This window comes from Mizuhopecten yessoensis, unplaced genomic scaffold (genome assembly GCF_002113885.1).
Source record: "Mizuhopecten yessoensis strain PY_sf001 unplaced genomic scaffold, ASM211388v2 scaffold1591, whole genome shotgun sequence".
Taxonomy (NCBI): domain Eukaryota; kingdom Metazoa; phylum Mollusca; class Bivalvia; order Pectinida; family Pectinidae; genus Mizuhopecten; species Mizuhopecten yessoensis.
In genome coordinates, this window is record NW_018404123.1 from 413,047 (window position 1) to 430,360 (window position 17,314).

At 34.8% G+C, this 17,314-nt stretch overlaps 2 protein-coding genes across 2 annotated transcripts in view; one reads left to right on the forward strand and one right to left on the reverse strand.

Annotated features, from left to right (window-relative positions):
* LOC110465667 (40S ribosomal protein S11-like) overlaps positions 1 to 3,388 on the reverse strand; it is an 8,009-nt gene extending 4,621 nt beyond the window's left edge. The window contains exons 1-2 of the mRNA XM_021521628.1: positions 3,319 to 3,388; positions 1,512 to 1,640 (exon numbers count right to left, since the gene is read on the reverse strand). Coding sequence (XP_021377303.1) covers positions 1,512 to 1,640; positions 3,319 to 3,330 — 141 coding nt within the window. The 5' untranslated portion in view covers positions 3,331 to 3,388. The remainder of the gene's footprint in view (positions 1 to 1,511; positions 1,641 to 3,318) is intronic.
* A 9,545-nt stretch (positions 3,389 to 12,933) lies between these two features.
* On the forward strand, positions 12,934 to 16,066 carry LOC110465512. Its single transcript, XM_021521401.1, has 3 exons — positions 12,934 to 13,011; positions 14,288 to 14,378; positions 15,745 to 16,066. Exons 1-3 carry the CDS (start codon positions 12,967 to 12,969, stop codon positions 15,906 to 15,908), a joined length of 300 nt encoding a protein of 99 aa, XP_021377076.1. The 5' UTR covers positions 12,934 to 12,966; the 3' UTR covers positions 15,909 to 16,066.
* The last annotated feature ends 1,248 nt before the right edge of the window (positions 16,067 to 17,314 follow it).

Below are 17,314 nucleotides of genomic sequence, written 5' to 3' on the forward strand. Positions count from 1 at the left end.
CCCCCCCCCCCCCCCCCCCGTCAAAATTATTACATCTTTTTGCCAGATCAAACATATATAAAGTTTTCATTTTCAACACACATTTTATATAAAGCAGCTTGGAACACGATGTAAATAAAGCTGAACAGCCACAGAGGCTTTCAGTTTCAAACCTACTTGCAAATTGCATGAACTGTTTAATACAACCTTAGACAATGTAATTTAAGCCTATACATTATATCGTTACGTAGGTGCCAAATCTTGAATGTCATTAAATGGATAAACTATATTGAAATAAATCTGCAAAGTACTAGTCACATCAGTCAACGCCATGAGGCAGTGTCATCAATGATTTCAGTAGACCATCGTGATAGAATCATCATCTGTGACAGAGAGTGTGAACATGTTTTAAAAAGAAACTGATCATGGGTTCTGTTTGATATTTTTATTGGATTAAAATTACATTATTTTGGCATGTGATATGTTGAGAGATGATTTTTTAACAAACAAGTTGCATGAACAGTTGAATTCAACAATAGACAATTCAACTGAAACCTATACATATAAATATTATTATGGAGGTGTCAGATCATGTTATTGCAGCATTTTTTCTGCCTAGATTTTACAACACCTTGTCCCTTCATTTTCATTGAAATTAGGAAGACATTCCTCATTTATTTCTCCATTATCGGAAGATAAAGCACTTTTTTGCTTGGGGAAGCAGCCTGTATCCGGCTGTAAAATCAGACAAAAACGCTGAAATTGAATGGATGAACAATGAAATAAATCTGCAATGTCACATCAGTCAACGTCATAAGGCAGTGTCATCAATGATATCAGTAGACCATCGTGATAGAAACATCACCCGTGACACACTAGCAATTGCAGTGCGACTGGGGTTACTTTCCATAGTTATAAAAGATATGCAATGGTTTTCTGTTGAATACCAAACATATTCCAGAAGTATGATTTTTTCCCCCTGAAATTTTTAGAAGTGCTGTGTCAGATCATGATCATGAAAAATGATTTTTTTGCCATTTACACTTCCGACAATGAATATGCTGGGAAAAGGCCACTTACCTGTGTCAACACACTCAATAACACTACAGTGAATAAACTCTTTTATGATGGTTTATCACTGGAAAATATCTCAAACTTTACTCGAAAAATAATAATAAAGATAAATACATTATTTCTACCTATCCACATTGTTTTTAGCACAAATATCTCATGAGCAATCAAAAAAATCTCATCTTATGTTGATGGGGCAGATAAATCTTTACAGACTAGGCCATTATCAATAGAAGAAATTGGTGAAACCCCTAAATGGCCATGTCAAACAGTGTAGAGAAAGATAATATTCATGTTGTCATCAACAATTTCAAAAGATCATTGTAATTAAACCAGATATGATGGGAGACAGAGTAATGACTCCCTCATACTTGTGGAACCCTGGACTAAACAAATAGTAGCCGCTTCCTACCGACTCACCCAGAGAGAATCTCTTACATTGGCGTCCACGTTACACTTACCTCTCGGGGTGTTTTGAAGCCTAGACCAATAGACTTGACATATCGCAGGTTCTTTTTGCCTTTGCCTGACAGAACACTCTGCTTCTTGTTCAAGAACACATTTCCTTGTTTCTGGAATGACCTTTCCGTCTGTCAACAGAAGAACACATATTGGTTTATTTCTCACAAAACATAGCATACTGATATAGTACCGGGGAAGTATTCAAAATTGAAGAAACAGTCATTTGAAATTCTATTCAAGATTTTTAATTTTGATGGATTTGGGGGCCAAAAAAGGTCCAAAACCATATATAGTCCTTTCTTTTTTTTGACATGGAACCTCTAGCTCTATTATTGCCCTTTAAACAGTTTCACTGTCTAAATTACGGCACATGAATTCGATAATTGTTATCAATTTGGGTAAAGATTCAACCCCCAAAACAAATATGATGGGATTAATATGAATCATGAAGGAAGTTGGTGCTAGCTTTCTTTGCAGTCCAACATAATTTTTGTTTTGCGGGTTGAATCTTTACCCAAATTGATAACAATTTGACTTCCATGTGACTTGTATGTAGATAGTGTCACATCAGCAGAGTGCCATGAGGCAGTGTCATCAAAGATTTCAGTAGACCATCGTGATAAAACATCATCTGCGACTAGAATAAAGCATTAACAAGAGGCTCTTATTACATCGTAAACTGTTTATCACTATTCAACGTCTTTGATATAGACATAAACTTGTGAGGCATTGTTAATAGTTTGATAACCAGACACCACACAGAAGTGATAGTGTTATTATAGCACCTGAATCTGATCTCAACTACTTTTAATTTGTTTTGAAAGTCTGGCAATGAGTTTCAATCTTGTTAAAACAATCGAGCAGTATATATATTGACTACATCACCCCCCCCCCCCCCCCCCCCAAAAATAGTTATTCTACCCAAATTATGTATTTTCCTCTTATGGTATTACCAGTTAAGATATTTATCAGCCTTTCCACCAAATAGTGTTGTATTCAGTGACATTTTAATAGTACACGATGACTTCAAAGTAAACATGTCGGAAAACCAGAGAAAACTTAATTCTGAAGGTTTAAATCAATGTATAGGCATGTTTAAATGTTGATTTCCGGTCCTTATAACTGGATAATATAAGTGTGTATACACAAATGTAGTTCAGTTTGGTATTGGTAGAAATCGGCACATCAACGAATAGAAAAGAGAAAAAAATCATAACCCCTTTAATGGTGTACAAATTTGGGTACTCGGTAATAAATTATGGCTATTTTTTTTACGAAATCTCTGAAGTTTAGCGTTTTATAGCAAAGAACAAATTGCTAAGAATCAAAACTTTCTCTGAAAATTAACAAAAATATGTAAGTCTTTCCAGGTATTCACTATATAGTGATCTCGATTTATGTGTTAATTGTGGAAGTAGGACGTTATGGGACATGGTCAACATACAGGGGCTTGTATATACTTATATGATAAAATCAGTTAGAAATACCTATATATAGTCTTTAAATATAGGTATTTCTAGCTAATTTTATCATACAAGTCTTTATATATAGGTATGTATAGCTAATTTTATCATATAAGTCTATACAAGCCCCTGTGGTCAACAGGAGCCAAACTTCCCGAGAACAAGGCCGACTGTGCATAGTAGGTTACATTCAAAACGGCTTTTTATTAGAACACAAGTGATTATCATATAAATTTAAGGAAACCATAGTTGCTTAACAGCACAAATAAGTAGTTTTAGGAATTCTAAGACGTTATTTTAATGAGAAATGCTGAATTTCCCCTCTCCCCACATGGCTATGTACCTGTTCCGCCATGTTGGTCGTGTAAGAGACCGAATGGGGTCTACACACTTCCGGTTACAGGGCAAGGAGAAAGTTATTAAAACGAAACGAATTTTATTTTTTAAACATACTATTTCAAAAATCGTTGACATCTCTTGTTTGGTCAATAGAATGTGTGCATTCCTAAAAAAGTGCACATAAGTGACCTATTTGATCAATGTTTATTAAGCACAGTTTTAATAATATTGTACGTCATTAAGTTATTAAGGATCCCCGTACCACTGCCAAAATATACTGTAACCAGCGGTTTATGTGATACAGAAATATTCCACGATTAACGAACGCACTTGGACCGAACTGTAGGCAGAGCTTAAAAACAATGCGCAGTTCCGGAGAATATATAACAATATACCAAGAATTTTTCACGCGTCCACTGAATTGTATAATTTTATCTTAATTAAAACCACGGACTTAGATAATCTAATTCCGTGTTAAAACCTAACATGTTGATTGACCTTGATTTATAAAGGAATAACACAAACTAGCAATAGTCAGCATTTAAGTTATCGTCAGGCACGTCTGGACCCCTCAATATACACGTGCTGAATTTTATATTCCTAAGGTCAGCCTTGGTTCAGATCTGCGCATGTAGTCGTTTCAAGTTGATTGGAATATCAGCCTAGAAGATCTGGTCAAAACAACTGACTTAGAAACGCTTAAAACTTTACTGTCAACAAATTAAATCCAAAGCGCACGCCTCCAACCCTGGGAACAGACTATCCAGGTTCTTCCAGTACCATACACGTTTAAACTGGTTGAACGGGATACGCAAAAGGGGCCCTAGTGTTGGAAACTGTTTCTGAACGAAAAGTATACACTGCGTGACTTTTAAGAGAAATGCTAAAGATGAAATAAACATTTTGCAATTTTGGTCTATGTGGAGTATAACATATAGGAAATTATAGCCCATTAGCCGGGCTAGACCCGGGATTCGAACTCGATGTACTATCGCTCTAACTGATTGAACTACCTGGTACAACTGGAGTGTTCTGGCCCAACTGAGCTACAGTAATATAAAAACGGAAGTTTAGAGGAGGCTACTGAATATGGGTAAAACCGGAGTGCCATGGAACAGGGATTCTTCAGGAAAAATTGGGATCCAGATCGTTTCATCCAAAATCCCGCTCGCACTACGGATTGTTTCGCCCTAAATCTATGGCAAGCCAAGTTGTCATTTATTCATGGAGCAATGTTGATCCAGTACTTAACCAAATTATATAAGATATCTCATATATTATATAAGATATCTTATATATTATATAAGATATCTTATAAACATATGAGATATCTTATAAACATATAAGATATCTTATAAACATATGAGATATCTTATAAACATATAAGATATCTTATTTTAAGTTTATGAGATATCTTATATCTTTTATAAGATATCTTATATACTTTATAAGATATCTTGTAAAAGATATAAGATATCTTATAAAAGATATAAGATATCTCATAAACTTTTCTTTATAAGATATCTTATATCTTTTATAAGATATCTTATATAATATATAAGATATCTTATATCTTTTATAAGATATCTCAATTAATTTTCTTTATAAGATATCTTATATATTATATAAGATATCTCATAAAAGATATAAGATATCTTATAAAGAAAAGTTTATGAGATATCTTATAAAGAACGAGACTCTCGCGAGACCGACAAAGAAGAAATGTTTGAAAATGACTGCTCCCGTTGTACTTAGATCACGAGTCCGATAAACGGGAGCTGTGTAAAACTAGCTTATTTTTCAACAGGAAGTATAACTAACACCAATATAGAATTTTAGTTGATATATTCAAATATTAATTATTATATTTACGCATACATTTTAAAATATTAGTGTTAGGAATCACACATTAATATATTCTAAAATGGCTGGAATAATCCAGAGTTATAAACTTTTCCGAAAGAAACTCGAGTGTTCTAAAGAGCCATTGAGAACTTAGAAAATGTCTGTGAAGTTGCTACATGTTTATTTATTCAAATGACAATTTAGTTTCGTTGGCCTAAAATCCAAAGGTTTAGATATAGTTCTTATTAGTGAGAATCACTGTCATTTATTAATCTGTTGTACGTCATTTTCAACCAGAATGAGACAAATGAAAGTAGTTTGCTGAGGATTTATATTGTGAAGGTGTAATGATGCCAAACTCGGTAAGAGCGCAGAAATATTGTCATAATCAGTCACCACATACTCAAATATAAAGTGAGATTTTAAAATTCATCTTGATTTATGTTATTTTTCGTACACAGCCTCGTTGAAGAATTCTAGTTTGGTTTGATTTGGGGAGGGGGGAGGGGTTTGGTTTATATTATTAATGAGGTCTTGTCTTATAGTTGATGTCAGAAAGCTAAGCTGAGTTAGTTGATTCAACATTTATCATTCACATCACTTGTCTTCTTTGTTGTAAGCAAAATTTATTGATTTCTGCTGATTTTCCTGTGTTATAAATTCATGGTTTAAAGTTTGTGTTCATGTATTTTGTGAGTTAACAGGTAAAGGACATGTACATCTGTTCAGTGTTCTTCCAAACCAATCAAATTAGTTAACCTACCCTCAGTGAGTCGCCCACCCCAAGTAGCTTGTTTAGATTTTGTCCCATTTTTCAAAGACTGTCCTATATGTTAATTTAGACCTGGTGGTATAGAATCTTGCAATCTACCAGATATAAGCAAATCTAAAATACACGAAGAATATTTATAATGAAATACAATTTATTATACCCAGGACATTAACTGCTTATTTTTACATTTGATCTAACTTGACCTCTCTAGGTTAATTTTAAGTCCAAGAAAAAATTCATAATAAAATATATTTATACTATATATGTGTACATATCACTATAGCAAGGTTATTTTATTATATTAAATTAATCTCATCATCTTTATTTATGAAAAGTGACTGGCACTAGATCATAAACTTAGGGAACTTAGATATAATTTCAAAAATGAAGAATGTCTTGTATTTCAGTTCCTTTTCCAAATTAATTTTATCACTCAGGGGAGCATATGGTACAAATAGGACTTTTCCCCCAAAGTTTGAAGCAGATTCCAAGAGAAATATTCAGTTTACTGATACATGTGCTTAACATTTGGGTTCAAGACTCAAAAACTTGTGGATAAGTATTGTATAACTCTTTTTAATAATAACATCTAGGATAGATATTTCAGCCCAAAAACATTTTTTTTTTTGATACAGAACAAATTCTGTTTGAGAATCAACTGTTTTGAACAGTTTTTTTTTTAAATATATAGCACCGACACTCAATCCATATTGATATGAAATATTTGAAATTTGAATATTTCTATAGTGCATAATTCCATAACCTTAAGTCTATAGGGACATGTCAAATACTACCAGGTACTCGTTTATATATACAATGGAAGATATTATATATAATGAATGGGCATCACAGTATATATATATATTTTGCAGCACACTTAATAAGCATGTGACATGTCCCTGTAACCCACATCTAATTATAGGTAAGTAGTGGGATTATTAGTGGAAGCCAATATCAACACATCCAACTAATACAGTACTTTAAAACAAGAGCCCCATGGGCCTAACAGGTCACCTGAGTTGTAATGCAATTGTTATTTGTTGTTGTGATATGTCAAAAATAAAAATTACATATATATATATGTATAGCAGGGAATTTTGCCCCTCACCAGGGAGGAATTAGTACCCAAGGGGTTGTGAAATTCACATTTTGATTAAGCACATCAGGATATTTCCATCCATGAGAAGGTTTTTTAACATATCTGGATCTGGAAGTAGACAATTATTGTTTGAGCTATTTTGGCCCCTTTTGGCTCCGCCCCTCAGGCCCTTAGCGTCCACATGATCACATCATGTAAATGTATCCCCTCCCCAAGAGTAAAAGGGCGACAATTGATAAAAAAAACCTTAAGATATACACCTCATATACATCAGATATACACCTTCTAAACATCAGGTATATACCTTCTATACATCATGTATACACCTCCTATAGGTCAGGTATACACCTTCCATGCATCAGGTATATATACCTTCTATACATCATGTATACACCTCCTATAGGTCAGGTATACACCTTCCATGCATCAGGTATATATACCTTCTATACATCAGGTATACACCTCCTATAGGTCAGGTATATATATACACCTTCCATGCATCAGGTATATATATACCTTCTATACATCAGATTACACCTATACATCAAGTACATCTTGTATGCATGCACATATACATGAGGTATATGTAAGGTCCATATTCTCTGTAGGTAAGGTACCTCATCTTTATAATAGTTGTCTGATATTGGTTCATATTGATTGCATGCACAGGAAATATAACATGTTTGCTTGTGCTGGAGTTTCCCATTTATGTTCCCTTATTGTGGCCTCTCAAGAACAAGAAGCACAGGCACATTATTAATAGCTCACCTGGAATAATATTTTTCATTAAAAGTTGTTGATTACCTCTTACCATACAGGAAATATCAGCTTGGGGATCTCAACAATTTCCATGTTATGACTGAAGGAGTAAGTCCTCAGGGATGGGGTGGGCTCCATTAGGGACTATCTTGGTATCATGAGTGTTTTTCCTCTGCATGCCCAGCAGCATTTGGATGGGATCTTTACTGATTTCATGTAAAATTTGGGGACTATAAGCCCCTTGTGGCAGGGCAGGACCCTGGCGCCAATCATGTAAGCATGGATGTATTCAGATGGTTACATGGTGGGGGATCTTAATTATCTTTACACCCAAACTTCCTCTATTGGCACCCAAATGCTCTGGCCCAGTGACTGATTTGCCTCTGTTTTTTTCAGACCTGAGATATGCTACAATTACAGGTTTTTGAAGATGAAATGTCTTATTTTCCTCTTTACCGGAAATATACCATGTATATACTTTGTATCATGTACATTGTATCTTCTGGAAAATGAGTCAATACACTATATATAATAGAGATGATAAATACAGGTACCTTATGCAATGAGGCTGTATTATAGAGGATACCCTTACTAAATAAATAAGGACTTTTTATGTACCCTGTATACCACTCTCTATATACCATTCTTTATATACTCTGTAAACCACTTCTTATTTACCCTGTTTACTAGTTTGTATAATCTGTATACAAATCATTATATAACCTTCTCAATATTTCTTTATAAAGATATCTTTGTTGTGTTTTATAATAAACAAGAGGCACTGAGTTAGGACAAGTCTTTCTAACAAAAGTGTATCCAAGTTTTGATGCTCAGCAATATATTATATATATATATATTACTACATCCAGGTATAACACATGTAGTTACTACTACTGACAGGTATTACACATGTATATATTATCACAGATAGGTATTACACATGTAGTTACTACTACAGACAGGTATTACACATGTATATATTATCACAGATAGGTATTACACATGTAATTACAACTACAGACAGGTACTACACATGCATATACTATCACAGATAGGTATTACACATAAATACTACTACAGACAGGTATTAAACATGTACTACTACATACATGTATTACACATGAATATACTATCACAGACAGGTATTGCACATGTATTTACTACCACAGACAGATCATACACATGCATTTACTATCACAGACAGGTATTACACATGTATATACTATCACAGACAGGTAATACACATGTAATTACTACTATAGACAGTTATTACACATGCATATATTATCACAGACAGGTATTACACATGTATATACTATCACAGACAGGTATTACACATGTAATTACTACTACAGACATGCTGTAAGTGTTACCATGTATCTGGCTTGTGTGAAATGCCTTTTAGGTCACAAAATACAATTGTATCTCTACAAAATATATCTTATAAGTGATCAATATCTCAAAGACTTTAAAGAACATGCACCTGATGATGAAATATCACTTATCTGTATACATATGTATCAAATAATGAAATATTACTTCTTGTCTGTAATAGTATAAGTAAATACAAGTTTATAACCAGTTTGAAACAATGAATTAATGTTCCTTACATTACAGTATATTGATAGAACATAGAATTACAAATACATAAGTATGTTCTTTAATGTCTGTGATAGTTAAAACAATTTTATCTGAAACAATATAATTAAAGATACATAGCCTGTCTGTGATAATAAATACAGGTGTATGACCAGTCTGAAACAGTAAATAAAAAAAAATGTCCCCATGTCTATCTATATGTTATACTCCACAGAGACCAAAATGGCTTTAATGCGGTCTGTGATAAGCAGCCGAAACAATTAATAAATGTTCCTAATATGTTTAATGTCAATTACCTGTCTGTGAATTTGTACGGGTAATATTACAATTTTATCAAATTTCTTTAAAAACATTTAGAGGAAATCCGTGAAGAAAATCAAGATAAAACATTTTAATGAATAAATTGTAAGTAATACATGCAGTAGGATCGTTTTCCTTCAGTTATGAAATACATAGGAACATCCATTTCTCCACCACTTACCCCCCATCTACTTTATAAAGCTTAACCTTTTAAAATAATGTTAATACCGCTATAACCAGACCTATTTGGTGGCATTAAACTCCTACTTTCACTTTCACATACTTCATTTCCGGTTAAGAGATACGTACGAAACTAAGGCTTTCGATTTAATGCTTTACCGAGCGCTGTGGAGGAGGGTTTATTATCTCAAATTCAAATCTCGTTCTTTATAAGATATCTTATAACCGAATTATATAAGATATCTCATTTAATTTTGTTTATAAGATATCTTATATATTATATAAGATATCTTCTAAAAGATATAAGATATCTCATTTAATTTTCTTTATAAGATATCTTATATCTTTTATGAGATATCTTATAAAGAAAGGTATATAAGATATCTTATAAAATATATAAGATATCTCATTTATTATATAAGATATCTTATAAAGTATATAAGATATCTCATAAAGTATATAAGATATCTTATATAATTAAATAAGATATCTTATATAATTTGGTTAAGTACTGGATCAACATTGCTCCATGCATAAATGACAACTTGGCTTGCCATATAAATCCAGCCTGAATCTGAATCTAAATAGGTACGTCGACGCTGGAATACAATTCCTGGCATTAACGCGACGGATGCTTTACATGGCCTTGAAGGCCGGGTGTGTACTGGCAAGTACTTGGTGGTTCTCTGGTTGATTCCACTCCCTAATTGTTCGTACACAAAAGCTGTTTCTATAAGTGTCAGTTTTTGCTGGTATTGGAGTACGTGGTTTAATTGTCTGATGGTCTTTGACAATATTTTTTTCAATGGTAGTTCTCTTATCTTTTTGTTGTTTGGACACGTCTTTTGTTTTGAGGTTGTTTGGTAATGTGGTGAGATTGAGGGTAACGCTGGCACTAGCCCCTCAGCCACCCTGTATAAAAATGTGAGGCGTAACCCCCTACGCCTTTCTTGCAATGTTTTTAGGTCCAAGTCCTTCATCATGAATTCAATTCTGCCTTTATCCCTGGACTTGTAATCTTTGGAACGTGCTGCTCGCCTCTGGATCCGTTCCAGTTTTAAGATGTCTGATTTTAAGTAGGGGTCCCATATGATCGCACTGTATTCTAGTATGGACCGAACAAGTGATACATAAGTATTTTTCTTGCATGTTTTTGAACTGTGTCGTAAGTTTCGACGTAGGAATTTCGATGTAGAACTGGCGTTACTTCAGATATCGTTTATATCTGTATTCCGTTTCAGGTCCTCCGAGACTATAAGGCCGATGTGTGGGTTTTTGGGTACAGATTTGAGGATATGGTTGATGATTTGCTGTTTGTCGAAAGAACATAACCTTTTTTAACATTGAATTTTGTATCGCATGGTCGCTGATATATTTGATGACACGGTATTTCATTTCAGTAAAACTTATTGAAAAATCAAAAGAATTGGACAACAGGCTATGCCTATATGTAAGGCCTCTCCTAGCCAGAATTACAAACAAATATAAACTAGAAAGAGAGAGAAATGTTACATGAAGTAGTTACAGAAATAGTGATGCAAGGGGAGTAACTCCCACAGAAGTTATAAATAAATAAGCCTCATTTATTGAGATCCTCGCCATGCAAAACTAGGAGATTTTTGGTAATACAATGTATATAATTAAATATTTTCAACAGAAGTCATCGTTTTTTTATCATCATCATCCAACCACCTACATTCATCAATTTATTTTATCAAATTCTAAAGTAGGAATTATTTTTTATAGAAAGACTTGTAAGCAAGATGAATTTTGTTTTGCACAGTACAGTTACAACTAATGGTGGTTAAAGAATCTCTTTGTATCAGTGATAAATACTGATACTTTTTCAAGTATAGTAGCATTAATATCATCACTACATTGTGAACAACCATTGAGTAAGACATTTATATTGTTATGCATATGATTATCATTTGGTAAGGAGCTCATCAGAACATGTCTTTGGTTATTAAATATTTGACATTCAAAAAAGTAGTGGTAGGGGGTTTCTTGATCCTGTTTGCAATCACAAGTAGGTATATTAGGCAATCATCCGCGAATAGTCGTATTTGTGATTTAACAGAGTTCGGTAGGTCATTGATGTGGACAAGAAATAGCAAGGGGCCGAAGGCAGTGCACTGGGGGACCCCGGAGAATCCGGCATCGCCTTCTATGTATATACTACTACGCGCATATCGCGATTACATCTAGAAAGGAGCGTGTCTATTCAAGGAGTGGTCCTCGTATCTCATAGTCTTCCATATTATATAGTAGCTTATCATGGGGCACTGTATCACACGCCCTGGAAAAATCTAATATCATGACGTCAATTTGGAGACCCTTATCGTAGTTCTTGAGTTTTCTTGAGCGACGAATCCAATTCGCCCAAGGTTGTTTCGTCCTGATATAAATATATTTTAGCTATAAATATCAGTTGAAATGTTTTTAATTATCCCAAAAAATATAATTTTCGTGTTCTAAAGCAATTGTGTTGTCGAAAGAATTTTATGCAAGTGTAACGCTTACATTGTATGTGCAGTGGTTACGCTCAGTTTCGTTCTCTACACCCCCTAGAATACATGTATGTCATAGAAAAATCGAAGGCTCTTTGTGCAGTACCTTGAAGATAAGACGAGAAGGCTAGTTTGATCCTTTGATGTACATCAAAGGAATCTCGCGGTCACGTAACGGTAAAAAATGACAGGCTTTCAAGTCGGGCGTCTATCCTTTGTAATCCTCAAAGGACACGCATCAGCCTAGCGATTGGTCATTTTTTGTACCCGAGACCAATCAAACAGCTTTCTTCGTGCCTTCAATTTTGCTATGACATATTCCAGGGGTCGAGGAGCGAAAGTGAGCATAACCCCTGGATATCGAGGATGGTACAAATCTAGCAAGTGATTAACAAAAATGATCGAATTTAACTTACCTTCAATAAAAAGCATCGAATGGGTAGTCTACTGTCCATTGATACGTCACATTTGAAATTAATTAGAGACATTTAAAAATAAAACTTGTGCATGCATCCTTAAATGTTCCTTCACACATGCCCATTCCACAACATTTTACAGTTTGAAATTTATGACAACCACCTAAACAAGATGGCGACCTTGTCTCGGCGACTTGTCTCTAGAAGGATAACATGGGTTTGTAGTCTACTCTAAAGAGATGAAGAATGCATTATTGACATCAGTTCGTTATATACCTTTCAGAGCTAGAACTTTAGAAAATTGTGTATGGTACCGTAGCATCTCCACTTTAAAAATGACCATACATAACATTGGCATAAACGATCCAGTGTGAGTGCATGTCCTTGAGGAGTGATACAGGTGCTGGCCTCGTCTGTCAATATTAAATATACACCCATATTATATTATATGAGTGTATTGACAGACGAGGCCAGCACATGTGAGTAAAGTGTAGAAAGACTACAGGTGTTTGAAGTTCTGATTGTAAATTGAGATATATATCATATGAAAACAAGAGGCACAATGGGCATGCATCGTCACTTGGTATTGATCTCACAATTGTAACGTTAAAAGTGAATAAAAATAAAGCTACAAGCTTATGTCATCACTATGTTATGCTTGAGTGCACTTTGTATTCAATGTAATGCTCAATAATTGAGCCTTACAGGTGAAGTGCATTCAATTATTGCATGCAAATTATTTCTACATACATGTATGTCAGACAATCCAGGGAAGTTAGGGAATTCCTGACCTATCATATGGGTTTGCAACACTAGACTTAGACATTTTGACATTATATGCTTTGGTGTGGGGCCAGAGCGCACTGCTATATGAAAACGTGGAATTCTCCCGACACCGTCTGTTATCGGCGAGTTATAATTATATATAAGGTGCTGACAACAAAAATCTACTACGACACAACACATACCTCACATATATTGATAAATGGATTATTTATTGATCCAATCAGCTCTTATTATCACCAACAGCTACTTAATGCTGTCAGTAGAGTCTTGATTTTCAATCGTTAAAAATTTCCCACCTGAGCAAACGCCTTTTTGGTAGGTCATGGGGTGACAAATCAACAAACCATACTGATCCGGACTGATAACGGAATATATCATTCTTGTTTAGAAGATTTCCGGACCACATCTTTTTGTTGATTAGTCACTCCTTGATACCAAACAGTGTCAGATAATTCCACGTTTCCATATAGCAGTGCACTCTGGCCCCACCTGGTGTTAGGGCCACAGGAAACTCACGCTAATGGGTTTGCACAGCTGCTTGAGGGAATAATGTTATCCATGTTTACATGCAGGTGCTACTTTATAGAGACAATCAGGAATGAAAACACATGTAATTTAAACCAATACATTATCTTTTTGGAGCATATTCACATATTTATTGCAAGAACTTACAAGGCTAAAACCAATTTTTTTTATTTTTTTTCCAGATCCCTTCGGTCTTTTGCAGAAATGAAGGAACATCATCCACTCCACCACCAGCCTCTAATAAGCCACCTCCAAAAGCAGAATCACCCACAGGTAGTCTACGTTTTTTTGGCTATAACTGTTCGTAAAATAAATTACCTTGACATAATTATGTTGAAGGTCACATAGGTCAAATATGTTTAAAACTTTGAGCGACTTCTAAATAATTAAGACACATAAAGTAATGATTAAATTGGGCTAGTATTTTTTTTCGAAAAGAGGGCTATTAGCTTTCCTCAAATAAATGACCTTGACTTACTTTCAAGGTCATATGCATTAAATATATAAAAAGCTTCAAATAACTTCTTCAGAATAACCAGGAGGCCAATGGCGATGATAGTTGGCTAGTAGGTACCTGGCATGGATTGCTGTTTCCCCAAATCAATGACCTTGACCTACTTCCAAGGTCAGAGGGGTGAAATATGTAAAAAATATAACAACCTTTTAACAACTGAAATTGCACTACCAGGAGGCCCTGGGTGATGATATTTGACCAATTACTTTTATTGAGAACATTTTCCAATGATTGCTCAAATATCCAGGTGACAGTACAGGCCCTCTAGATCTGGCTATGAGAAATACTCTTTTTTTTTTGTGGAAACCTAATTATACTGTGTGAAAATTACATGGTTTCAAGTTGTCATCATATAAAACTATCAGTAAGATACTGACAGAACTTTTAAGTAAGGTATGTGGGGGGAAATTCAAACGGATGATCAGTCTGTGTATAATAAGCACAAATTATCCCTGTGAGTAATAGTCCACATTTACATTGCCTCAAATACACAGCGCAAAAAAATCAGTATCCGATCTAATGATAAGATGAGTCCTAAACAAAAGAGGCGAGTGCAGGACTCCAAATTATGTTTTCCAGAAATTGCTGCCAAAAACGTAAATGACATTTTTCATAGAGTTTCATATATTCTTTGGAATCTCTGTTAAGTGTTACAGTCAGGTATAACTATGTTCCTGAAAATCCTTAATTGACGATCCCTCAGCAGGCACGTAACAACCTATGTAGCAAAAAAGCCTGGGCTTACACATCATTTTTGACAAAAACAAAAAAACCAAAAAAGAAACATAAGACTATATTATATAAAACATCAGATACCAAAATATTTGTAAAATAAAATAGGGAAAATGATATTTTCTTGCTTTCAAATGGTCATTGAAACTGATGCAAGAACACGGGGGAACGCATCTCAGGCGTTCAAGAAAAGAAAAACTCCTGGGGGAGACTCCCAAGAAGCCCCCACCAATGTGAGGCGGAACAACTCCCCCTCCTCGCGCTGCGAGCTTGCAGAAAGGCAGCACATTTCATCATTGGGCTTACACTTTGAGAGCTAGTTTGTTACGCCCCTGCTCAGGACCTTTAGATATAATGAAAAGCATGAAATATTTCTTATGATTGTACTTGCAGTAAAGGGTCCGGAGCCAATTCTCAATCAGACTGACAATACTAAGTACCAGGCAGAGCAGGTCCACCATTATAACCCTATGTCATTCTACGACGTTGAGGGTGAAATGGATGAACTCCGCCTCAAACAACCTTCCAACAAAGTGAAGTTTGAGCCCAGTGTGTGATACAGTGTGTAGACAATGAGACACAGGAAGGATGGACACAGTGGAATGTGAATATGTGCTAAATAAATTGACTTTTATGTGGACGCGAACCTTGGTCTGTTTTCTACATTAATGCATGTAGCTGTTATTGTATTTATATTAAAAATGTTAAAAACATATTCGTAATTGTTATGTTTTCTCATTTCCTATTAACAATATAACAAAGCCAGGCACCAGTAAAATCTTTGACGACTCGACAAAAATCAGGAATTTGCTTCCTGCTGTTTGTATCAGCTTTGCAGTATATCTGAGTTATCAAGATGTGCAACTGACAGAAGTGCATGTGTATTGAGACATGCAAAACAAATGGGTGTCCTTTCAGCAGGAACGAAGTGATGGTAGTTGAGTTTGTCTCTTAACTCATTCACCCCTGAAGACACATTTGAACTCCTCCAATTCAAAGGTTGGAATAGTTCATTATGAAATTTCAGGGGTGAATGAGTTAATGGGAAGAAACTGGATTATGCCCATTCCCACACAGTCTCACTTTTCATTTGTTTTGAAAGGTTTCCTTGTTTTCTAGTAGTCTCATTGGAGGTATTCTCATACTTGACATTTGGTTAAAGTTTTTTCAAAATCCTTAAAGAAATGAAGACTCGAACAGCAAATGACACTGAATAAAGATGGACCTGGATGTCATGGTTAACACTATAAACCCCCACCCATCAAATTGCTCGGGCCTAAATATGGGGATAATCATAAGTAAGCCACAATTTATTGAGCAATCCTAATACTAAGTGATAACACTTAATTTTGCCAATACCAGATCTAAAGTGTATTTCAGATGATATTATTTCAATTTCTTTTATATCACAAACCAATTTCTTAAGGCATTAGAGATCAATGAGTGGGAGGCAGGGTTGCTTATGTGTCTATCATCACTAGTCCTCCACTAGCAGGTCCCAGGCCTATGTGTGGGGCAGTCATTGGGTGTAATGGCCGCAGGTTGGTCGTTTTTCTCTGGGTACTCTGCTTTAAATGACCATAGCTGTTAAGTAATAGGACGTTGAAGCAACAAGCCAAAGCAAAGAAATCAATGATGCCATTTTCTATTTTTGTGACTATGAAAGTACACTGCAGTCTCAGCATTAAAAGCCGATTGCTGACAACGAAATCTGCTATTCATCAAGTCGGAGCTGGCTATTTTATTTTAGAATATGTATAGGTCAACCTATATTATCAGAATCGACCACCTGTTTCTAAGCTTGAAGACTCCATTACACTGAAATGTGAAACAATTATCATCATACCAATTACATAACACTGCAGTGATATTACTGTAACACACTCCAGTCATAAGACAAAATATTACATAATTATATAACATTGGAACTATGTGATAAATAAAACAAGAACACAAAAATATA